Here is a 26,028-nt window from a genome sequence, read left to right as displayed (position 1 = left end):
AAGTCAACAAGTTCATCAATTACGCGGTCAACCGCGTCAGTGTTCAATCTATTTGACCCATGTGTAATCGCTTTTATTATCGCTCTCACTCATTTAGTAGTTGCAATGTTAACTTTCAGCTAGTTTTCGCAACAAGGGAATACACTTCTTCGGAAGAATTTCTTCTTCGAGCACAACTGATAGAAGAGTTGGGAATAACAATGTTGTAACCAAGGTGTCTACTCTCTGGAAAAATTTAGAAAATCTTGAATTTTGAGGGATTTTGTTTTTAACTTGAAAAATCAGGGAATTCTCGTAGAATTTTATTCAACTCAGAAAATTTTTAAAAAAATTTTTCTCTAATTATTTTGTTCTTATATTGTAAACATTGGTAAATCTGATTGGCCAATGATTGTAAATTATATGTTTCAAATATATTATAAATATATATCTTTCTCTTTAATTATACGTGTTCATTGTCATAGCAAAAAATACTAAATTTACAATATTGAGTATATATTTTTTATTACAATTCTGAAAATTAAGAATAGAAAATGAAAATATTATGTAAATGAAAAATACTTATCGACGAAAGTCATTCTATTGTTTCCAGTTTATTTTTTAATTTAAAATTTAAGTGATTTATTTTTTCTTTGTATGAGTGAAAAGCATTAGAAAACGCACACAAAAAAACTTATATTAAAAAGTTTTATCTAAAAATTCTTTAATTTTACTTAGAATTTTGAATAAATTGTCTAAAAAATCAGAGAATTTTCAGGGAATCTTTTTACAAACTAGATAGATATCTCGAATGATGTAACACACTTTTTGTGTGAGAAATTTGTACGAGAACTTGGAGAGATTGTCAGTCTCTGATACACACAATTGAGAAAATTTTGATCTCAAGATTATTTTTTTTTCCAAAAATCTTTCAAGAAACGAAGTTACAACGCGTCTCACAATTTTTAAATGGTGTATCGCGATTCATAAGTCTCATCGGTCATCGAGCATTAAGGAAGTTTGCCACGGGAGAAGCAGATGATTGGATACTGGGTATGTTGTGGACCCGATTGGTTAATGGTTTTGTAAGAGCCGTTTCACCGACGAGATCGGGTTTGTTGACTTCGCGAACATACAAAAGAGTGTCAGATAGCGTAACAAAGATGAAGAATGGAATCTTAATTTAAAGTTCATTTATAAATTAATGCATATATAAATATGTATTTATTGTCGAGATTTTAAAAAGAAGAAGAAGAGAGACCGAGCGACCGATTAATTTATCAATATTCAAGCAAATTAATAATTGTCAAAATGATTAATTGTCACTGTTGTTATATCTAACCGAATTAAACAAATAATGTCTTTGTACACGCAAATAATTCCTAAAGTGTACCTTTAACGGATCTTCGTGCAGAATTTTGAAACAAGTTTTATTAGTTGTACTTTCTTTTGCCATTAAAAAAGAACAAAAATAAAAACAAAAGTGTCATTTTTTATATAAAGAAATATGAATATTAAGTAAGAAAAACACTGTTACATATATCCTATCTCTGTATTTTAAAAATTTGATTAAGAAAAAATTGAATTATTTGGTGAAAAATTGTTATTCTTATGTTTAAACTAGCATAATTTTTACAATAAACTCATATATGTATGTATGTATGTATGTATGTATGTATGTATGTATGTATGTATGTATATATATATATATATATATATATATATATATATATATATATACATACATACATACATACATACATACATACATACATACATACATACATACATACATACATACATACATACATACATACATACATACATATATGAGTTTATTGTAAAAATTATGCTAGTTTAAACATAAGAATAACAATTTTTCACCAAATAATTCAATTTTTTCTTAATCAAATTTTTAAAATACAGAGATAGGATTATCATATCGTAAATTGTTTAATGGTAAAAATATCATATTATATAGAAATAAACTATATAGAAAGTTATATCAGCGTCAGTTTAATTTGTAACGTGAATGTTATATGAAGTTATACAGTAAAAGAAGATAAAAACGCAACATTTCTGTAAAATAAAAAAAATAAAAATGAAATATGTTACTAAAGTATGCTTAATTCTCACATTCCCAAATCAGAAAGCCTGCATTAAATTTAGACTCATTGAAATTTAAAGTTATCAAATTCTTATAAGAAGATTAAAGATTGTTGTGTACGAAACAATGAACGTGTTAATTTGAATATATAGTTTTAATTTGACACTTCTTTCTTTTCTGTATAGACACTGTACACTACACAGTTATATATCATTATAAAATCCTAATAAAAATAATCAAAACTAATAAAAGTAATTAAAAAAATTATTCGATTTATGATTAATCAGTTAACCGAAATCGTATTAACCAATTAACCGTTTAGTCGAATATTAAACATTTCTTTTGATTACAATCGATTAACCGATTTTTAATTAATCGACTAATCGATTATATATCTGATTATTATGAGTCTTAATATGTACGCTTTTATCTATGCTCTTATTAGTATTTAATTGTATTTAATATGCAGAGTGTATCGAAATTAAATGTCAAAATTTCAGGAATGTATGGAGAATCGATAAACTAACGATAAGAAAAAAAACCTTGCTTGTTTTTATTTTAAAGAAAATTGCAAAAAATTAAAGAATTTACGAAACAAACTTAATACAATAGTAAAATTATTAGATTTATCAAAAGCACCATGAGATAAAAGTTGTGAAGCATGGAATTAAGAAAAGAATGTAAGTCCTGCTGAAGTTAAATTAGAAGATTGTAAATGAATGCGCGACAACGTAAGATTATTATATTCTGTTTAGTTTATTTACTTCTCTTCTATTATTTAAAAAATGTCAACATGAATAAATAAGTATAAATAAAGAAGTAAACTGAAATGCGAATAAAGTTTTCATTTTTTTACTTATTTAAATAATGAGAACTTTCTAATTTCACTTTACTTAATTATTTATTCACTTATTTATTCATGTTGTCACTTCCTTAATGAAATATAAATATAAATTAAAGTAAACAGAATACGATAAATTCGGATTGTCGCGGATTTTTTTACAATCCTCTAATTTTATTTCAAAAGGATTTTAATTCACTCTCTTTTCTTAATTTCATGTTCTATAATCTTTAATTTATGGTACTTTTCGATAAATCTAACAATTTATATTATATTTATACTATTATTTATATTATATTAACAGGTATTATTTTACGTTTTTTGAATCTTCTTTTGTTTTCTTTTTTTGCAAGTTTCTCCACAACAAAGCAAAAACGAGCGAATCTCTAAAGGATTTATTTTCTTAGTTTATTAATCCCCTATACGCTTCCAAAGTTTTGACATTTAATTTTGAAACACCCCGTATATTGTAATAGATAATTATGGCTATTTACTATTGTAATATGTACTACTGCAAGCACACACAGGGAAAGAGGAATATATAAAATTTCAAACGTGCTATGAGATGCGAGATGAAGCGCGAGAAAAAAAAAAACGCAGCCGCGACGCGAGATAGAGGCGCGAGAAGACCTGCAGGGGAGAGGAAACCTCTCGCGGAACCGAGGCTCAAACCCTCTCGACGAGCACAATCGGGTATCATGCCCTCTCGGGCACACCTAACGGACTTCCTTTCGTCTTTCGCGGACGCAGTCATCGTCGGATTCGGTAATTCGATTCGCGAACTTTTTCTAGACGGAAAGTTCCGATTTCGAGGCGTATTATTCCTTCAATGTACAGAAGTCCTCAGTTTCAGGAGAAAAACAGAATGATTTAAATAAAGCGAAACATTGTCAATCAAATAAAAAGCATAACTTTAACTTCTTTTAAATCATTATTTTGTAGGTCGACTTTTTTCTTCTCTTTGACGTAAACCTTGTTGAAGATTATCTTTATATCTTTTTAATTTTCGATATTAATATTTAGAGTGTTACGTTAAAGTTCTATTTAATTCGAATATTTGTAATTAAAGAGACGTAACGAGACATAAGATATTTGTTATTTATTTGTGCATAATCATTTTGCAATTACTTGAGATTCTAAAAAAAAATCATAAATTCATATTCATTTCTTAATTAATTTTTCAGTTATTTTACCGATCTCCTAAATTCTAAGATGCCTATAAAAAAGCAAATTAAAAAAAAAATATTAAACGTTTCCTTTAAACAATAATCTCGACAAGAAATCACAGGAAGAGCTTTAGGGATCTGTTTCTCCTATGGAATTGATCACACGTAAATTCAACATACAAAAAAATACAATATGTAAAAACACTACACGAAAGAATGTGACCTTCATGTGAGTCTGCATATCACGTTCTTCGTAATTTGCAGAGCGATCAAGTATAAATATCTTGCGTTCGCGAATATAATTGTAAACAAATATAAATTATATCATTTTTCCACAGCGCGATTATCTTAAGACGCACAAATATCGAAGTTTCCTCTCTGTATCAATATTCATAGATCATCGTAATGACCTATGCGGAGGAGAATCTCAAAAATACAAAATTTTACACATAGTCGTGATAACACTTTAAATTATTAAGGATGTTTTGGCTGAACAATAGCAAAAAGCTGTCGAAAATTAATGAAAAAACATATTTCTTCTGTTTATACTATTTAGAAAATCAAATATTATTATTTGGAAAATCTACTATTAATAATATCTACTATACATACTAATAATACTATACATACTATAATACCATTAATATTTTCTATTATAAATATTACTATTTGGAAAATGTGATAACTATATTATACTAATATCTACTATTATTTGGAAAATCTACTATTAATACTATCTACTATACATACTAATAATACTATATATACTATAATACTATAAATACTATTAATATTATCCACTATAAATACTATAATTACTATTTGGAAATTATTATAAGTATACTATACTAATACATACTACTATTTGAAAAATCAAATAAATAAATCTGGATTACAAAAAGAACTAACAAATATAAAGAATATCAGGCAATAAGAGCCAGCACGGGAAAGCGCAAAAAATAATATTAAAATATAAATTAACCGCGAACGTTTTGGTTCTTTTTGGACCTTTATCAGCGCATTGATATATATTAAATTAAAATTAAATCAGAGATCGTAGTCGTGATCACAATTTAAAATACACGAAACAGAAAAATCATCGCAGTCAATTAAATCAAAAATCATTGTCCGTAAGGTGCGCTGCTTTAAGGTTGATAAACCATCAAAAATAACCGGATACTCCATGACCATTTGTCAACTTGTTGTTTTTTTGTTGTAGCAGTGGCAAGTATCTTTTTGTCTAGAAATTCAAAAGTACGAGGTAACGCACGCTTAACGGAAACTAATAAATTAATATAATGGAAAAGGCTTACAGAAAGAGATGCGACATTTTGCTTGTTTTAAGTATCGGTAATGGTCAAAAAATAAAAAATAAATATGCAACTAATAAGAGCCTTTTGTACACTATTTAAAAAGAATTAAAGTATAACAAAATTATATGGTTTTTAATGTCTTTATAAAAGAAAATAATTGTAATTAATATTTTTCCTAATTTATAACTTTTGATTGTGAATATTTCCTGAAATCAATTGTAAGAAACAAACGAATAATTTATAGAAAGATTTTGGGTTATTATAAGTATTTTACTACAATTTTTAGTAAATAACTTGTAAATGAGTAATGAGAGTGTATCTAAATAAAGGTTCGCATAAATGTTTATTAGAATTTTTTCAATAGTAAAAATTTTTATTTTGTTGACAATGTTTTTTTCCTTGTCAAATTCGTCGATAAGTGCTACAATTTTTTATAAAAATTAATAGGAACTTTAAACTTACATAATTTTCAAACTGTTAAAAGAATTGTGCTCAGATTTTACACACGTACTTTAAAAGTACAGAAAAAATAATAGAATAGTCTACAAAATTTTTATGTCTTTATCAATGTTTTGACATATGATACATACATTTTTAAATATAAGAAACCGCGATTGCGTCTTGGTGCGGCTTCCGATGTCAAATTTCGCTCCACGTATCGCATTAAGCCCTGTTCATAAAGTCTGGCTAACAAAGAGATAAGATACTGTCAGTCGAACCGCAGTTTGCCAAAGAAGAACAGGAATGATAGCAATGAGCGATTATGCACTTTGTTGTTTTGTTATATAGGTGTTTTGCGAATCGCGACACGTTGTGTAAATATTTCTGCTCAGGGAATCTCCCTTCTCTTTTGTATACCTCTCTTAAATTCTATTTTTCTCGAAGATCAATAAGCGCAGAGATAAATATATAATGTTAATATTTTGTACCATAACAGCCTTTTAATATAAAAGTATTATAAAAAAAATTTTTATTAATTTTTTTTTATATGTCTTAAAGAGTGTTTTGAATTTAAATATCAAAACTTCGGGAGTGTGTAGAGGATCGATAAATTGAGAAAAAGTTTTTAGAGATCTGCTTGTTTTTATTTTCTTTTGGAGAAAATTATAAAAAACACTTAACAGAAAATGTAAACTAAAATTATTAGATTTATCGAAAAGTATCATGAGATAAAAATTGTAGAGTGGAATCAAAAAAAGAGAATATATTAAAGTCTTCCTGAAGTAAAATTAGAGGATTGTATAAATAAATACAACGCAACAACTATTATATTTTGTTTCCTTCAGTTTATATTTACAGTCCATTAAAAAAGCGACAATATAACAAATGTATAAATATATGTATATAATGTATATAAATATAAATAAGTGTATATAAATAAATGTATATAAATAAGTAAAGCGAAATTAGAAAGTTCTCATTTTTCTTTTATTTATTATCTAAATAAATAATAAAAAGTGAAAAAATGAGGACTTTTTTGTTTTATTTTATTTCTTTATTTACATTTATTTATTCATGTTGTCACTTAATGACAGCAGATGTAAATATAAATTAATGTAAACAGGATACAACAATCTCACTTTATTGCGTATTCATTTACAATTATATCTGCTAATTTAACTTCAGGAGGATTTTAACTCACTCCTTTCTTGCTTCACAACTTTTATCTTCTGATGCTTTCGATAAACTTAATAATTTTACTATTGTTTGAAGTTTTTTTGGTAAAACTTTTTGTTTAATTCTTTTTGTGATTTTCTCCAAAACAAAAATAAAAATGAGTAAATCTTTAAGATTTTTCTTAATTTATCGACCTTCCAAAATTTTGACATTTAAATTCGGGACACTCTATATTGTATGTACTACGTATTATAAGACACATACATAAACATATTATAATATATTTTAGTAAATACATATTAATAATACGTACTGTCTATAATCAGTCTTTTTCTTTTTTTTTTAAATTATATTACGCATTGTATTAGTTATTATCTATAATCGAAGCATTGGGTTTCGCGTTAATCAGAGATGGAAGTCTCTCGATATCAAAGAATTTGTTTGTCATTATCGTTCCTGAAATAACGATACAACGAATAATCTTTTTCTTTGTTCCTGTTTTGTTTCAGGCGCAACGGCCGGAGCAGAGTGTAATGCAGGCCTTGGAGAGTCTCAATGACTCACAGGTGAACGACTTCTTGTCCGGTAAAGCGCCGCTTAACCTGACGATGCGATTGGGCGATCACATGATGCTGATACAGCTGCAGCTGTCCACCGTAACCCCGGCATCGCCGACTGCCAATCAAACAACGAGCTCCAGTACCAGCAACAGCGGCCACAACAACAGCTTGCTCGCCAGTGACAATGCCACGAGCAGCAACGCATCCAGCTTACCCAGCGGCCACGTTTCCTCTTCATTGCAGGCGAGAAGATGCCTGACAGCTAGATCGCCAGGGAATATTGTCAAGTCGCAAAACGCCAGCAGTGGATCGAGCGGCAGAACGTCGCATCTGATTAGCAGCCTTGCCAGCGCCCTTGCCGCTCGTTACAGCAGCAATGGCAATACTCTGTCCACCGCTGGCATCACCACTACCACTACTAGCCCGGTTTGTTCCAGTCGTGTTACGTCACTCTCGTCCGTCTCCGCGACGCCGATCAGCCCGGTGCACTCACCATCATCGTCGTCATCATCGTCGTCGTCATCGTCGACGTCGTCCTCCAGCAACTCAAGTCAATCGCAATCCTCGCGCAATCCGCACGCCATTCCGCCTACGAGCAATAACCCCTCCAGCGCTTGCCAACCCTGCCCACTCTATCACCATCATCATCATCATGGCCATCATCATGGCCACCATCATGGTCACCATCATCACCATCACCATCACCATCATCATCACCATTCGAGGAACAACAAGTCCAGCTTGCCCAATCTTTCCTCTTCCTCTTCCTCCTCCGCCACGGGTTCCGTCCCTATTCAGGAGCAGACTACTTTGGAGCCGACGATGTCCTACGATGCGACGCTACCCAGGAAAAAGTTCTGTAGCGGCCACTATCATCACGACCAGCAATCATCATCCGTTACCTTCAATGGCATTGATGTCACGAGAAGTCAACACGACGAATCGAATCCGCAGAGTCCCAATTGCACTTCGTCGCTGATGCTGGAACAGTCGCCGCCCAAGCCTGCCACCCTCGACACTCGCGCGCTTGCCGAGGCTTCTCGGAATCTTACGCAGAAGTTGAAGCAGCTCTCCTCTGAGGTACTCACCTCGCGGGTCGACCTCGCAGAGGTATACATTGTTACCGAAGCCAGTTCCCCCTGTGTGTCATTATTCGTGATTTATGCATTCGTGATTGTCGCAGCGTCGATTAAGGTCCTAAGAGATGCGCCACGATTGAATCCGGCCTCTCGACGAATTGAATTGTCTCGATGAGACGAAATTTTCCATTGATACTGAATTTATATTCCTCGATGAATGTCTTTGTTTATATACTCTCAGGTCCTTAAAATTATTGTACTTATTTTTGTCGTACACTCACTTACTTTTATGTTATCATTAATGTTAATGACATATAAGTTTTGCAAAATGTTTACAAAATGTTTTATATAAAATTAGGAGAACGCGCGACGCAGGCAAGGCGCGATAATAGAGAGTATGCATCATCATGGTAAGGGCGTCTATTCCGGCACGTTCAGTGGCACTTTGAACCCAGCCCTTCAGGATAGACACGGTCGGCCGAAGCGGGACATCAGCACCATCATTCACATTTTGAATGATCTGCTCTGCGCGACGCCGGCATCCGCAGGCCATTACAGGCATCATCATCATAGGCATTCGCACACTCGTCAACAGTCCTCCTCGATGTCCACATCCTCAGCCAGCACAACCACTGCGGGTGGATCGAACACATCGGTCGGGTGCCATGATGCCACACCAGGATATTCCAACGGTATGCATTTATAAGCTCATTGAATGATATTTTTAATAATGAAATAAATTTTTTAAAGAGAAGATTAACAAATTCAGTAGAGAATATATTCAATATAATAAAAGGCTGCATATTCCCTGGAAAAATATGGATAATCTGGGATTTTCAGGAATTTATTTTGTATCCAGGGTGTTTACTTTCTGGAAAAGTAAGAAAAATATAGAATTGTATTAAGTCTCAGAGAATTTTTTAACAAGATTTGATACTGAACAATATCAATATAGTGTGTGCATATTTAATAAATTATATGTATATATATATATATATATATATATATATTTTTTTTTAATAGATAAATTATTAGGTAGGCAAATAAGTTCGTTCGATTCTTTAAAGTGGAATAAAATTTATTTCATACACGAAATTAATTATAATCAATATTATGTATTGATCATTCTTATTGATGACCTCTTGCCATCTTTCGACCAACTTTATAATTCCGCGTTCGTAAAACGGGGTTTTTCAGCCAAAAATATATATTAAAATGTTTTTTACGGTCTCCTCATCCTTGAAAATATTCCCGCTCGAGGAGCGTTTGAGTTCCGGTCGTTGTAGAAAGTAACGCTCAGCTAAGATCAATCAATTTGTTCCGAGTGGTTAATGACGTATGGGCATTGTTATGATGGAACGCAACGCCTTTGCGATTTCTCAATTCTGGACATTTTGTGCGGATTGCTTGGTCCAATTTCGTCAACTGCGAGCAATATACCTCTGAATTAATCTTGCGTGACCGTAACAATTCGTAATATATGACGCCCTTGACATCCCACTATACTGAGAGCATGATCTCTTCTTCATAAGCAATCCTGCCTTCGAGATTGTTTGCGGCGGCTCGCTCATGTGCTTCTATGATCTTTTATGAGCAATATTATTGTAGATGGCCCTATTTTTCATTGTTCGTCATCATCCGCTTCAAAAATGGGTCGCTTTCTTGACGTTTCAGCAGCAAGTCGCAGATGGATATGCGAGAAATTAGATTGGCCTCGATTAATTTATGCGGTACCCAACATTGAGCCGAGAAACGTGTATCCCAGTTGGTGCAAATGGTTTTCTATGCTTGTATAGGATATATTCGGTGCTACAACAATCTCCCGTACCAATTGAGATGGATTTTCATCGACGAAGGCCTTGATAACACTTGAATCGATCTCGGTCGGAAGACCGGAGCGCATCAATTGATGTTGAAATCTCCAGAATGGAATTTGGCAAACTACTTTTGGCGTATTGTTAAGGCATCATCCCCATATACACGACATATTTTTTTATGAGCCTCCGCAGCTTGTTTGCTTTTTTTGAAACAATAAAGCAAAAAATGACGAAAATGCACGTTATTTACTTCCATTTTCACAGCTACGCAATTCAATACAAAAAATTTACGTATTTAAAAAAAATTCATTAAAATTCACAAAGAGGTTATGTGAGACATAAGTTTTCAAAGCTTCGAGTTGCGCGCCACCGATGAGAAAAAAAAAAGAGTGAATCGAAATGAACCTACACCGAAACAAAAACCGAACGAACTTATTTGCCAACCTAATATTTATAATATTTATATATTTATAATAATATATAATCTTTATTTAGAGTGTCTGCTTTCTGGAAAAACATGAAAAACCTGGAATTCTCAGGGAATTTTTTTATATCTGGAAAAATCAGAGAATTCTCATGAAATTTTATTCGGATTCAGAAAAAACTGAAAATTTTCTGTGATAATTTTGCTTTTATATGAGTAAGCAATTCATCAATAAGACTAGTTGTGAATTATGAGTTTAAAATATATTATAAATATATTGATTTCTCTCTGTTTACATATTTATGTGTTATATTTAATTTCTTAACAAAATATTGAATATGCTGTATATATTCTTTATTTTAATTTTTAGTGATAAAAAATGAAAATATTATGCAAATTAAAAATTTTTATCTTAACGAAAGCTATTCAGTTTTTTTTCAGTATATTTGTAAATCTATGACTTGATACTTAAATAGTTTTGTGTTTTCCCTTCGTATGAATGAAAAGCATTAGAAAACGCGTGCAATAAAAAAAAACTTATTTTAAGAAATTGCACCAAAAATTTTTAAAAACATTTTTTTTTACTTGGAATTTTGAACAAAAATATCTGGAAAATCAGGGAATTTCCAGAAAATTTTTTTACAAAATTTGAATAAACTAATTTTTTTTGTTTAAGTAAAAAGAATTAGAAAATGCATACAATAAAAAAACTTATTTTAGGAAGTTGCATCCAAAAGATCTTTAAAATATTATATATTTTCTTAATAGAAAAAAATTATTTATAATAATATATAACGTTACTGTAATATCAAAAAATAAAATATCGATATTTAATATAATCAATCTTTATATATCTTTATAAACGCCATGCTTATTATTTTGAGATCTTGAGATCATTGAGAGAGAGAGCTCCAATAATACTAATATCGATAAAGTACTAATTACACTGTGTGTAATGTTTTCGGAATGCAGAGGAATTGTCGAAGGAGAACGAGGCGACAAAGGGCAAGATGCGTCGGTTGCGCTTAGTCATGGAGCAACGTCGTGCCAAGAGGAAAGCTAGGCGACAGGCGCGCGCGGCACCTTATACCACGCAATGGGCCGCGATGACTCCCGCCGATCCCAATCACGAGCCGAACACGTCGACGGCGGCCTCGGGTACCACCACCACCACTACCACCACGAGCACCAACAGCGCGGAACCGCAGAACGAGCCGGAGCTTCAACCGTGCAGTCCCGAACCGGTCGTAGCTTAAAATACTACCGAGTCACTAAACGAGTCAATTCACGGCACACAGTAGTAGTAGCCTCTATATCGTAATACATAGAGAGTATAATTGTCTCTCTCTTTTATCCGTTCTTACCTGATCGCACTGATTTATTCCAAGAAAAACGGGAAAAAAAAAATTACAATATGATGCAGGGTCGAATGTGTCCTACTACAGATATAGTTACACATTCATTTCGCATATACAACTCTCTCGTTCTGTTTCGATACGTAACCAAACGCTGCAACGTTTTATACGTTAATTTGATACCCTGTTTTCGTCGATATTCCCCACCGTATAATCTAGATCATTGCCACTGAGATTCGTATCGAGTTTCTCCTTCGATTATGATGCAACTGTCTCGCTTTCTACGATTTGCGTTATCATACGCAAATGAGAAACATTCGATGAGACTTGATTGACGGATCAGAAGATGAGAAATTCAATTTATCATTTTTTCTTTCCTGAGCCCATAATGTTCAGAATCCAACTTGATTGATATAAAGGTTTACTTTTCTTTTCGTCTCTTATTATTTTCTTTTTTTTTTCTTTAGAGAATTTAGTTTCAGGATAAGGACTCTTACCATCTTCTTTTTGCTTTCTTTTCTCTCATGAATGTCTCCACAAATGTCGACAAAGCCAAGTCGTAGACGCGTTGAATTAGAATGTTTATGCGTTGATAAAAAATAATGGTGCGTGACATTATAGCTATTATAACGAAAGATATATATATAGTGTTACCGCTATAATAAAGCTATGTATATTTCATTATATACATATATATATATATATATATATATATATATATATATATATATATAAATATATATATTATATATCATTAACGCGCGCTTATATTATTAATGTTAACGGAATAGTGGGTATCTTACGGCTGTTGATTCCGAACGTTAATAAAACAGCAAGTCGCAGTGTTTGGCCGGACTCAGGACTTGATCGTAGTTGACAATAATTACGCTCGGCGAATGAATCAGTGTGACGGTTTTACGTATCCACACACACACACACACACACACACACACACACACACACACACACACACACACACACGCACGCACGCACGCACGCACGCACGCACGCACGCACACACACGCAACATACACATACGCATCGACACACGTCGCGCGAAAAGTCGATGAATCGTTTTAAGAGGCAGAGAGAGAGAAAAAGAGAGGGGAGAGTGAGAGTGAGTGAGCAAAAGCTCCTATTAAGAAACTTCCTGTTAGGATTATAAAATTCGCCGATAAATCTCACATCCACACATCTCATGCATTTGAGAGACGAGAGAGAAGACAAAAAGAGCAGTGTCGTTGTCGTTCTATATTACTACGAGGCTCTGCGATAATTATTCTCGCTATGACATTGATCGAAATCTTATTATTGATAGATACGAGTAGAACTTTAATCGAATTCTCTCGTTGCGTGAAGCTATGGAAAGAGAACTCACGCGATAAAATTCTCTCGTCGCGTGAAGCAATGGAAAGAGAAGAAGTCACGGGATAAAATTCGCACGCGTGAAATTTTGTGCAAAAATTTGTATTTTGCCGGTCTCCTACGAAGACCAATATACAATTGATCTAAATCATACTACGATCTTTTGTGAGTAGCAAGTGCACTTTCCAATGTCACATTTATTTTACAAGAGGGATACACGGATGAATATTTGTTGGAATATTTTTTATGTTAATCTTTTAGTGATTTTTCTGGGTTAAATAAATGTGTATAATCGGATTTCCGTATTATTCACTCTATTTCTTTTTTGTAAACTTGAGAAGATCTCGAGTAAGAATTCCGGATTGCTGAATTTTAGATATATATACTTTGGCAATTTATAATGCTCTCCCATTTGCAATTTGCGAGAAAAATTTGCTCGTTAAAAATTCTTTAATTATTCTAAAAATTAAGTGACGCGCACGATTATATTTTCATTCTACTCGTGCTTGGACAAGTGGAAAAATATGAAAGAGAGCAGTGAAAGAGTGAAAATGATTAAATACAAAAAGTGGATGCTACGGAAATCTTATATTTTTCATTCAAATGTTGTTGTTTCGTTTATTAATTGAAAATTATAATCGAAAATGGTAATCGCAAATTATATATAAGACGCGAAGTGTGTCTTATCCTAATATCTTCTGTATTGTGTTTACATTTATTGTTCGTCTTTCGATATATGTTAAGTATTTATCCAATGTCATATTCCAAATCTATATAATTTGTCTTCAGTCATCGATATGACCTTTCAATTCTTAATCGCATTTATTTTGTCACTAATGCATAAAGGTGATATTTCGATGGCCATTTATGATTTAAGGACATCGATGTCTCGATTAAGAAATGAAAGAGAAAAGCGAACTAAACAGGAAGAGAAAAAGAAATAAAAGATTATTTTTTTGCGTTGTAATTCGTAGAGTAATCTAGGAACAAAGGAACCACACGACGTTGCGTTTAAATAGCGATCAAGTTGGAATTAGAATATTCATATCAGTTTTTCGCAGAGCGTACACACTTCTGGACATGCTGTACTTCTTAATCGCTATTGTGAATCATCATATCTTGATGCTTGGTTATCCTTTGTTAGGATTACGCTATAATATTATTCTCAAAGGGAATGAAGAAATAAATGAAGAAAACAGTACAGAAGAAAGTGTATAAGAGACAGTTCTATAGCTGAAAATTTACTGAAGTGATCGTACTATATGGTATACTATATGCCGTCACGACTTTGTTTAAGTTAATTAGATATTACAGATAAAATACGATGTCATTACTAATAGAATACATTGCGTTTAGGTTACTTTAGAAAAAGAGAAAATATTATTACCATTATTATACATTATTATATATCGTTAGTACTGCTATTACGATTTTTGCAAAACTGGCTCAAGATTGTAATATACGATTATCGGAACCTTTTATCGAGTACCAAAATAAATAAGATTGCTTGCTAAGCTAAAGAGACAACGAGCTTATTTTTCAGTTCTTGTTTCAAATACGTTACAAGTGTTCATTATGTTATTACCATTTCGTTATTCGTCTCTGTAATATATATATATATATATATATATATATATATATATATATATATATATATGTTTTCTATTTTCATCAACTATAGAATTAGTCGACGGTGTGAAAAAGTTGACGGACATTTTTTCACTTTTTTTATTCAACGCGAAACATAAAGCTTAAAGAAACACGGATGGAATATGATAGAATTAAATTAAAGTTTATCTATCGTAAATTTGTTTATTTAAATATGTCGTAAATTACAATCGCGTAGAAATCTATCGCTTAAAAATTATTCTATCGTAATATAACATTTTTTGTGTAGTATATACGCCGCACATATCTAAATATGACAATACAGCTATTATTATAAAAAAAGAAGGAGAAAAGAAAAGAGAAAAAGAAGAAAGCTAATATCATTTTGACAAAAGATTGCAACACTATTGCAAAATTGTACCTTTCTCGTCACGAATATAAAATTCGCGATGCGTTACCCTGTTCTCCCCCAGTACCATGATTCATAAAAAAAATCCCTCTCAATTCTTTGATCACTAATGTAGAAATTACGTTAGCTGATATAAAAAAATTGATTGATTATCTCAGTTCCGATATATAGTGATACATCTTTACACCTTATTCGTATTAAATAGAATTTACTATGCGCCTCGAGTTCGAGTTTTTCGTTGTGTCGAATAGAAAGGCAAGATATCTAATACTGATAGACGAAAAAAAAACCGCTCAAAATTAATTGATTTATTTCTCCGTAATTGGAGGACTTCTCGCTCGAGGAAGCGCGCTTAAAATTAATTGGTTCCATGCATTGTCGCATACTTTATACAAATAAGAATTATATATAATTATTCTATCTAAAAAATTTGGCTAGGGATCTTCTTTGAATGTATCTTATTTACCAAAAAGATTCATCGAACGATACGCAAGATGCGATAAAGGAGAAAGGGGGTACACATTGCAACATCGGAGGAGATTCGCAAGATTTGAACAATATGTCATATGTAGTGAGGAAGAAGTAACACAAAATCTTTTCCGATATTTTAAGATTAAATAGATCTAAATGTGCTTCCCCTCTCTTCTCATCTATTGCGCGTGAAACAGCAAAAGCTCGCACAATCTGAAAATCTTGGAGTACTTTTATAAAACGGTATCCTTTCGCAATAATGTGGCGATATATACACAAATATTTCTACAAATTTCTATGATTCTTATCGCGTAAAAAACGACGATGTTTTCCATCAGCTAAATTCGAGAAGAGCTCGTTTTCTCGTACTCGTTAATCGCGCGCTCTCTTTAAACATGGACATATTAAAAAATGGACGGGATAAAGTATAGGCAATATGCCGATTCATGAGGAAGGAAAGCGTACAACAATTTTATGTCGCGGTCGTTTGCCGAGATATGAGATATCTTCAATATATTAATTAATCTACTTAATTAATCTCTGAAAAAAGATCAACAAAAGGTAACGTAAAATCAAGCTATCGTGTCCGAGCGAACGCGGATCTCGTGATGCGCGTAAGCCTTTCTTCATTTGACACAATGTTGGCGCGATATAATGAAACTCGCTTTTTTACGCTGGAATTGTTACGGAAAAGAAATGTGTTTTGGCAGTTTAACTTTTTTTCAGCATACGAAACGTAATGCACACGCATCGCTACGATCAACTGAAGAACATTTTTTTACGCTACAACATACCACAGTCGACAAAATTCATCATTTCTTTGCATTATTTGAACAAATTTATATATACAATACCTTAAAATGATATCATTTGGATACGCGATATCTTGGAAGGTAATAGCATCGATCACAGTAACAGGGTGTCTACTCTAATCTTTTTAAAAAATTCTCTGATTTCTTTCTCTAGTATTTATGGAAGGTAGTCACAGAAATCTAAATTTTACTACAGAAAACATTCGGAAAAGAAGGTCACAGAATTTTTTACATGTTAGAAAAAAATTTCTATGTCTACCTTCTTTTCTGAATGCCTCCTTCCTCGAGTTGCGTGTAGCGGCCAAATAGTTTAAAGTCAGACATATGTTTATCACAACCATCTTATTCACGATAATTATTATTACAATTATTACCGGTCCAAGTATCGATGCTTCCTCCCGGAACATACATTGTATACCTTTCGAAAAATCGAACGTTATTATTCTCCGGTATATAAACGTTTGGTCGTTGAATTTATTTAATACAGATTAATCTTCTTTGTGATCGTCTTGCGACACATGTGACAGGTCTTTAACGGGGCGGCGCAATGTTCGCAGGCACCGTGACCGCAAAGGAAAGCGACATTACGACGACGTTCCATACAGATGCTGCACATGTTCGCCTCCTCGAGATCCGCGACTCTAGTTTCCAGATAACGTAATCGCTCCAAGTCTTTATCTTTTTCCTTTTCCCTTTCCCTATCGCTGATCTCTTCCTTCTGTTTCCCTTCCGACGAAACATTTTTTGATTTCTCTTCCGAATTAGCTATTGATACCTCACCTGTTGCCAGCTGACCATCTAGACAAATAATGCAAAGGTAATATATAAAGTACATAAATATAAATCTTTCCTCGGTTAAGAAAAATTGATACACTCGAGTACCTTGAATCATTTGCGTTTTGACGATGGTATGACCGCAACGTGCACAACCAAGTGTGACGCTACTACTGGGATCGAGTCGGCTCTCTTGCTTTGTACCCGTTACGATACCTGAGCAATCCCGACATTCCGCAGCGTCGCCGGAACCGGATATACTTTTTCTAGCGCCACGCAATTCTTCCAATTGTGACGTATTATCTATCCGATACGTAGATGGTTCTACGTAATTATTCGGTGGATTATTCTCTATTCTGTAAAACACATACAAATTATTCCTTTTATATATTTATCAATCATTTAGCAAATGATCTCAAAATCAATTAATCTTATTATTTTGAGAACGTTAAGCCCAGTTTTCAAAATGTTATAAAATCAATTTGTCAGACATTTCAGACATATTTATAAATGTTTCGAAGATTGGATTTGCAACACTCTTAAAATAAAATCTTTGTTGTCTTATCTTGCGTCTTACTCTAATTGCGTGCTATGACTTTGGTATTTGTAGGATCGTAGAAGATCGATGAGCAGAGCGGCTTCCGGATTGCCTTCCAAAAGATCGAGCGGCGTCTTGTCCTTGTTGTTTTTGACTTGTTCGAGGAGTTTACAGCTTCTGTCCATACTTACAAGAAAACAAGCTAGTGCTAATTCAGACTTTGCGCTTTGCCTCGCCAAATTCTGCCAAATCTGCCCAAAAAAAATATTTTGTTAGAGAAAAATGACAAGTATATCTCTTTTTTTTTCCTTTATACCTTTCAAACTATGAATATACAGAATAATTTTGGAAACATTAATTTCATCTAAGAAAAAATAAATATTTATTCGATGATTCTGTTTCTTTTTATATAAATTTATAAATATCCAAGGAAAACTCGTAATCTCTTAGACGTACCGCGTATATAAGCGGCGAATCCCGGCTACTCTCCGGCGAGGGCACGGCAGTTTGTTGATTCGGGCTCTTTGCTATTGCAATGTGCAGCACGGTGTCACCATCCTCGTCAGCGCTGCCGACATCCGCACCAGTATGCACCAGCAGTTCGACAATTGACCAGTGTCCCTGCGAGGTAGCCAAGTGCAACGGAGTTTGTCGTCGTTTGTTGCGTAGATCGACCTTGGCGCGGCCGCCATTCTGCGAGAGGAGAATAGCCGCGACCTCTCTGTGTCCATTCAACGCCGCCAAATGCAACGCTGCAAATCCATCCTCCTTCTTCGTGTCCACTAAATTACGTGCGCGAGCGACTAGCCTCTCTGTTGCACTATAACGGAGATTCAACGAGTTTATGTAAATGAAGGATGAATTAAGTAAATTTTGAAAGCACAGTCCAATTCTATCGTTGCACACTGCTATCTATCTGTCCTATATACATACTGAGCATTGCCTTTGAGCGCAGCATGATGTAGAACGTTGAAGCCCCGTTTGTTTCGAAGAGTGAAGTCTACTCTTTCACAAGCACATAACGCGTCGATCACGTCTAGGGCATCCTTTCCGATTGCATCGTGCAACGCCGTATCAGCATATGAGTCTTGCAGATTGACATCGCAATGATGACGCAAGAGCACTCTCACGCATTGCGCGTGTTGTTTGTTAACCGCTACATGTAGCGCGCTGCATCTACCATTGTTGACGGCATTGATAGCCGCGCCTCGTGATAACAACAGTTCCATTATCTCCGGCTGATTGCTGTTCAATCGAAAGAATGAATAACAGCACGTCGATATAATTATAACATCGCGAAACAAAAGTAAAGATAATGATTTCCTACCCAAATGCTGCGTAATGTAAAGGCGTATCACCGTCCTCGTCAATCGCACGTAGAGAGGCGCCGGCGTCCAAAAGAAGATTGCAAAGTTCGCGCTGACCCTGATGCGCGGCCACTTGCAGACATGTTTTCCTGCCACCGCCGGGAGCGCGCGCGTCCACTTTGCCAGGGTACTTTTTGAGAAACTCTCGCACTGAAGCTACGCCGGCCTCGCCCTTAGCCGCATCTCTCAACAGTTTCTCCACTTCGCTATCAGTACCTTCAACTGGAAGAAATTAAATAGATAATTACACTTATAGCATTACTAACAAAATCGATCCAGCTATCGATGAAACTATGATGACTTCCTTTTTTAGAAAATAAGAATACCTGAACGATCTTTAAACCTATTCGCGTTATCGTGTGCAGCAGTCATAACATTCGTGCCAGAAGGTACAGGAACGACACTTAGCGGATTAAATGTCCACGTAGGACCGTCTAGTGCCACACGTAAGTCACCGTCCGGGTATATTTTGATTATCTTCCCAGTCTTTCCTAGGGCCTGCGACAAATATAAACTAGATCCGTATTTTATAAATACGACAGAGAGAAATAAATATATATGTATAGATTGCCAACTAACATTTTTCATAATATCTGTCCATTCACCGTGACCAATTTGATACTGTTTGACGGCGGCTAAATCGCTCTTTACACGTACAATGTCACCGAGAGAGAACGCACCCTTAGCGGGGACTTTCGTTAAAGCGCCCGGATGGAAAGTCCATCTATTGTTGCAGCCTTCGTATTGCACGCGAATATCTCCTTTGTCTGTAATTCGATGCACCGTGCCAATCTAAATTTTAGAAAATTAACGCGTACATTTTAGTTTAAGCTATAAATATTAACTAAAAATACTTAAAGTTTAACTTTTCCTTTTTGCCTCATTCTTTAGAAACAAAACTCTAGTGAAATTCCAAGAATTAAATCTCAGTTACTTTAATATTTATGGAAACAGTGCTTTTTAGATAAGATGAAACATTCTATTTATAAAGGAAAAAAAAAAAAATACCTTTCCTATGTATTCAGCCATACGCGGATTCCAACCACCATGACCGTCTTGCATTTCCTTTAATATATCGACCTCAATTAGTACTTTCACTTTGTCACCAACATTAAACGTTAAATGGTGTGGACTAGACGAGCTGGAGACACCGCTTTTTGTAGATGTCGAACTATTTCCGTTGTCTGGTATAGTTAAGACCGGTTGGCCGAGCAACGGAAGGTGCTCCTTGTAATAGGTACCAGCAGTAGCCTCCTCCACGTAACATAAATCCACGCAACCTTTGTAACCTAATCGATAAACATTGGTGCTACCCGTGGACCATGTGACGGTCGCGACAGAACGACTGCTCTCATTATCCCAACCGCGTATATCCATGACTCTGCCAGTCTTTCCTAAAGAAAACAGGAGGACAGGAGAAAAATGAGAGATTGATAATCCACTACATAATCATAATAACTCAAATTGATTTGTATAGACGAAATATTAATACCACGGCCGCCATCCTGATCCCCCCACTCCCAATCCGGTCCGCGAATGACTTTCGCTCCTATAAAAATTCCCTTTAAAGATATTTTGGTGCATCCTTCCCTCGGCCCTAGTTGGATCCTACAGCATTTGATTGGAAACATAATTCTCTGTCAGGTTCATCAATAATGGCAATAAAACAAAATGATCAAAATCGCGAATGAGTATACTCACCCCACAGAATTGGCTGTTTGAAATCTCTGAAATGTATGAGTCAACTCGTGCACATCAGCCATATAGCACTGAGTGCAGAGATCATAATCGAAGCACTGGGAACACTTCCACCTGATACCAATTATCCCGTGCCTCTTGCAACCATCGCAGATAATGTTGGAATGCTTGACTCCGGCAGCCGCGTTATCGAACATCAACAGATCGTAAGCTCCTTGGTAACCGATCCTGTAATTACTCCTGGCACCATGGTCCCATTGAATAATGACCGTCTTGTCCGGTGTTCGATCGGTGGGATTCGGACTAGAGGCCGAGCTTCCTACCATGGAAGGTGGCTTCCCGATTTCCACTATCGTTCCGGCGTGACCTTCGCCGCCATCCTGATCGTCCCATTTCCAATCTTGACCACGGACGACACGCAAACCAACTTCCAACATCTCCAGGTATAAATTCTGATCTATCTTCTAATCCTTTAAGAGAATATCGCATATAATATATCGCATTGAGTGTTACACTGTATAACATTATATATTGATAAATGTACATAATTCATATTAATTTATCGTGTGAATAATAATAATAGTTCTATAAAAAAAAATATTATAAAATAAATAATAGTACTATAAAAAGAAAAAGAAAAAAAGAAAAAAAAGAAAAATGACAGGACATAATTTTGAATTAAATGTAAAACTACTTGAAATATCTCTCACACATATTTAAAAGATGTTCAGAGAACATCCTTGGATATTAACATCCTCTGGATGTCCTCTGAACGTTTTTTGATATAAGATATACTTTAATCCAACATTTAAAAAATTAGTAAAATTTGACAAAATTCGATCAGTTTAGCTTTACTCCGTGAATTATCGAGTTTGCTGAATTAATCGCATAGTGTTCAGTTTTTGGAGAAAGAGAGAGAGAGAGAGAGAGAGATAATATTCTCGTCTAAGATCGCGTACCTGAAGGCAGAAGTCTCCTCGAGAGGGCCCACGAGCCCTATGAATCATATGCGGCGATGCAGCAGCAGCGAGTAAGCACGCTCCATCATCGCCGACCGAGGAGGACGCGGTGACGGATGACGGCTCGTAACGAGAACCTACGTCGCTACGTCTGCGACACCGATGACAATGACAGTAACCTCATAAACTGGGCTCGTTGATGATGGCGCCTCCTTCAGTACGCCCGGGTACATCGGCCCGCCAGATCCCACGCACGGGCACGGAAAACCAATTAAATATCTCCCGCCCGCTTTTTTCTCTCTCCTTCTTCCCAGTTCGTTTTTCTTCCTTCTTCCATCGTATCGAATTCTTTCGTCTCGTTGCTCCTTGTCTCGCGAACATCCATCGAGATAAAATTTTTATCGCATTTTTATTCGCTCTAGCGAATAGCATATGTATGTGAAATAAATTATACATAAAACATATGTGAAATACGATACTGAATATTATTTACGTCGTAAAATGCTTAATGTGTCAAAATTCTACTTACAGAATTACTTATGCCAATTTTGACACAGATTGTCTGCAATCCTATCAAATATTTGTGTGCATCATAGGGATGTTCGATTCCGATTCGATTCTTTAGAGCCAATTTCACCACCTTCGGTTAAGTTAACCGACGGTTAAGCGGGGAGCACATACTTTTGCATAAGCGCATAACCATAAATATAAAGAAATTGATTGGTCCACAAATGTATGCATAAGAAAATGAACCAATCAATTTCCTTATGCTTATTGTTACGCGCTTATGCAAAAGTGTGTGCTCCCCGCTTTAAAATCAGCAGGGTGCCAACAGAAAATAGAGATGAAGGAAAACCAAGCATTCTTATCATTTCAGTTGCCACCCTATCGATTTTAACCGTCGGTTAACTTAACCGAAGGTGATGAAATTCGCCCTTAAGGGTCAATTTCATCATCTTTGGTTAGATTAACCGACGGCAGGGTGGCAACTGAAATGATAAGAATGCTTGGTTTTCCTTTACCTCTATTTTCTGTTGCCACTCTGCTGATTTTAATCATCGATTTAACCAAAGCTCCATAAAGTTAAGGCCATTGCACGTTAAAAAATTTTAGTCGTAATCATAAGGCCGTAAGAAAATTAACCAATTACAATCAAACATTTTAAACATAATAAGAATGTCTGAATTGTGATTGGTTGATTTAGTTACGGCTTTACGATTACGACTAAAATTTTTTAACGTGCAATGGCCTTTAGCCAGTCAACATTCACTTTTATAATTTTTTTTTACAAATCGTTTTTTGATGTTTGTTGATCTAATTACAATGGTTAATATTTTTTTTGAAAATATGAAAATAAAATTTTGCGTGAATAAGTTAGCCGGAAAGATATTATTTTTGTTTTAATCTTAGTTATAATTGATGTCACAATCGTTTGTTGATCATGGAAAAACTAATTAAAACGTTTGTTGGTTACTATTTTTTTTGAAAATACAAAAATAAAATTTTATGTGAAATTAGCCGGAAAAATATACAATGGAGCACACACTTTTACATAAGCGCATAACAATAAGCATAAGGAAATTGATTGGTTCATTTCCTTATGCATATATTTGTGGACCAATCAATTTCTTTATGTTTATGATTATGCGCTTATGCAAAAGTGTGCTCCCCGCTTTAGCTCAACGAAATTCGCGTATGCGCATTGCGTCAAGTACACAAAAGGTGCTTTCCCATTAATGACTCAAGTCGACACAAGTATCATTCTATCTTTGTATTTACTGGTATTAAAAGAAGATAGAATGATACTTGTGTCGAGTTGAGTTACTAAATGGAAAGCATAAATTATAGAAGCGAAAGGTTGGTATACGTCTGCATCGTAATGTTTTCGCTAATGCTGCTTATTAGAAAAATACGTGACTAGTATAGTAGTATATATATGTTTATTGTAGACTCGGCCTTATAGTTGCTTATAGTGTGACTGAAAAAAAACTCGCTGCACGAGATGGCATATCATGTGTCATATCATGGACCAATCAGATAATACTAGAAAGAGAGACGCCAGTCAAACGCACCTCTCTCTTGGCGGAATAGTGGTGACAGCCCAAATAAAGGCTTGATCATTCCAGTACATATAGATAGAGTTCAATGGAAATGTTAAATAAGCTAGACTATAGCGGGGAGCACACACTTTTGCATAAGCGCATAACAATAAGCATAAGGAAATTGATTGGTTCATTTTCTTATGCATACATTTGTGGACCAATCAATTTCTTTATGTTTATGGTTATGCGCTTATGCAAAAGTGTGTGCTCCCCGCTTATTATTGGCTCTCATGGTCTTTCGCAATGCATTATGGTTTTGTCGGGGGTTCATAGGTTCAATTTGTGACTTAACTTTCCTTTATATAACCTTAGGAAAATAATTAATTTATTAATTTTCAATAAAAAATGCAATAGACTATGAAAATAATGATTGAGCAATATGAATTAATTAAGGAGCAATCGTTTTATGCTGAATATACTTGCAGTAGACTATGGAAAATGTTTTTTCAAGAAAATGATTGATTTTTTGCTAATATATTGTAAAACATTAATTATACAAATAGAGCAATTGCGAATATCATAATAGAGCAAACAAAGAGCAATTATTTTACCAAAAAAATCAATAGAATTTGTTGATTAAGCTCTTTAAGATGTTTGAATATACACGCCGTTGGCTGTGAGCCATGCAGTTTAGATAGGCCACCGATAGATGGCGGCGGCATCGCTTGGAAAATAGTTTATTAATTTTCAATAAAAAATGCAATATGAAGCAATTAAGGAGCAATCGTTTTATGCTGGATATAGGTACAAAAAATTATTGGAAAATATGTTTTTGAGTAAAAATAATAAATTTTACGTTTTTTGTAAATATTAAAAAAAATATTAATTTTAAAAGGGGAACAATTGTAAATTCTGATGGAGCAATTAAGGAGCAATTGTTTGAGCTGTTATTTATTAAGGATGTTCTGGATGTACAATAGTAGCAAAAAATTGTCAAAATTAAAAAGAAAATATGTTTCTTATGTTTGAAAAAAAATAAATTTGTGTTATGAAAAAAATTAAAGTATCACAAAGTAATATGGATTTTGACGTTTTCGTAAAAGAAAATAGTTGTAATTAATATTTTTCCTAATTTATAGCAAAAACTTTTGATCGTAAATATCCTCTGAAATCAACTGCAAAAAACAATGAAAAATGAGTAATTTGCAGAAAGAGAAAAAGAGACAGATATTTTTCTACAATTTTTAGTAAATAACTTTTAAACAAATTAATGGATCTAAATCAAGTTTTGCACAAATATTTATTAGAATTTCCTTAATATATGTGAAAATTTTTATTTTATTGGTAATATTTTTTTTTTGTCAAATTTGTCAATAAATGCTACAATAGGTGATTTTCCATAAGAATCAAAAGTAATTTTAAATTTAAATAACTTCCAAACCGTTAAGAGAATTGTGCTTAGTTTTTGCACAAATATTCAGAAGAAATAGTAGAACTATCTATGAAATTTTAATGCTTTTGTTAGTATTTCAATATGTCACATACATTCTTAAAAGAATATGAACTTCTAGCACTACTTATTTCCGATATATTTTTTGGGGTCATGTATTTCGAGGAATTAGCAGTCGCATTTTAATAATATATAAAATTACAACATATGGTAAAATTAAAAAAAATTAATAATAAAAACATGCTTGTTTGTTTAACTATATTATTTGATATAATTT

General features: G+C 33.9%; 2 protein-coding genes across 5 annotated transcripts in view; one reads left to right on the top strand and one right to left on the bottom strand.

Moving 5' to 3' along the window:
* LOC126852982 (midnolin homolog) overlaps positions 1–15,150 on the top strand; it is a 51,981-nt gene extending 36,831 nt beyond the window's left edge. Inside the window, exons 3-5 of one of the 2 annotated variants that reach the window (XM_050598331.1) lie at positions 7,533–8,693; positions 9,021–9,354; positions 11,876–15,150. In XM_050598331.1, coding sequence (XP_050454288.1) covers positions 7,533–8,693; positions 9,021–9,354; positions 11,876–12,159 — 1,779 coding nt within the window. In that variant the 3' untranslated portion in view covers positions 12,160–15,150. The remainder of the gene's footprint in view (positions 1–7,532; positions 8,694–9,020; positions 9,355–11,875) is intronic. The other variant, XM_050598332.1, reaches the window with a different exon arrangement.
* A 122-nt stretch (positions 15,151–15,272) lies between these two features.
* LOC126852976 (E3 ubiquitin-protein ligase MIB2) lies at positions 15,273–22,925 on the bottom strand. 3 transcript variants are annotated; one of them, XM_050598310.1, is made up of 13 exons: positions 22,789–22,925; positions 22,260–22,624; positions 21,304–21,770; positions 21,095–21,210; positions 20,611–20,996; positions 20,182–20,394; positions 19,929–20,100; positions 19,563–19,824; positions 19,169–19,480; positions 18,692–19,055; positions 18,275–18,486; positions 17,806–18,053; positions 15,273–17,721 (listed from the first exon to the last, which is right to left on the bottom strand). In XM_050598310.1, the coding sequence occupies exons 3-13, from the start codon at positions 21,735–21,737 to the stop codon at positions 17,402–17,404; spliced, it is 3,039 nt and encodes a 1,012-aa protein (XP_050454267.1). In that variant the 5' UTR covers positions 21,738–21,770; positions 22,260–22,624; positions 22,789–22,925; the 3' UTR covers positions 15,273–17,401. The 3 variants fall into 3 exon arrangements, with proteins under 3 accessions (XP_050454267.1, XP_050454266.1, XP_050454265.1); XM_050598309.1 differs by having other exon boundaries at positions 22,260–22,677; positions 22,789–22,917; XM_050598308.1 differs by having other exon boundaries at positions 22,260–22,844.
* Positions 22,926–26,028: the final 3,103 nt, after the last annotated feature.

Source organism: Cataglyphis hispanica, chromosome 11, assembly GCF_021464435.1.
Source record: "Cataglyphis hispanica isolate Lineage 1 chromosome 11, ULB_Chis1_1.0, whole genome shotgun sequence".
NCBI classification, from domain to species: domain Eukaryota; kingdom Metazoa; phylum Arthropoda; class Insecta; order Hymenoptera; family Formicidae; genus Cataglyphis; species Cataglyphis hispanica.
Note: the sequence above shows the minus strand (reverse complement) of the source record. Positions and strands in the feature narration are given on the sequence as shown.

Bases quoted from the DNA above. Each gene is read 5' to 3' on its own strand.
- LOC126852976 (XM_050598310.1), bottom strand. From the start codon at position 21,737: ATGTTGGAAGTTGGTTTGCGTGTCGTCCGTGGTCAAGATTGGAAATGG. The intron at 21,211-21,303 runs GTGAGTATACTC...CAAATGCTGTAG, and splicing joins CAAACAGCCAATTCTGTGGG to GATCCAACTAGGGCCGAGGG. The intron at 19,481-19,562 runs GTAGGAAATCAT...TCGATTGAACAG, and splicing joins TTACATTACGCAGCATTTGG to CAATCAGCCGGAGATAATGG.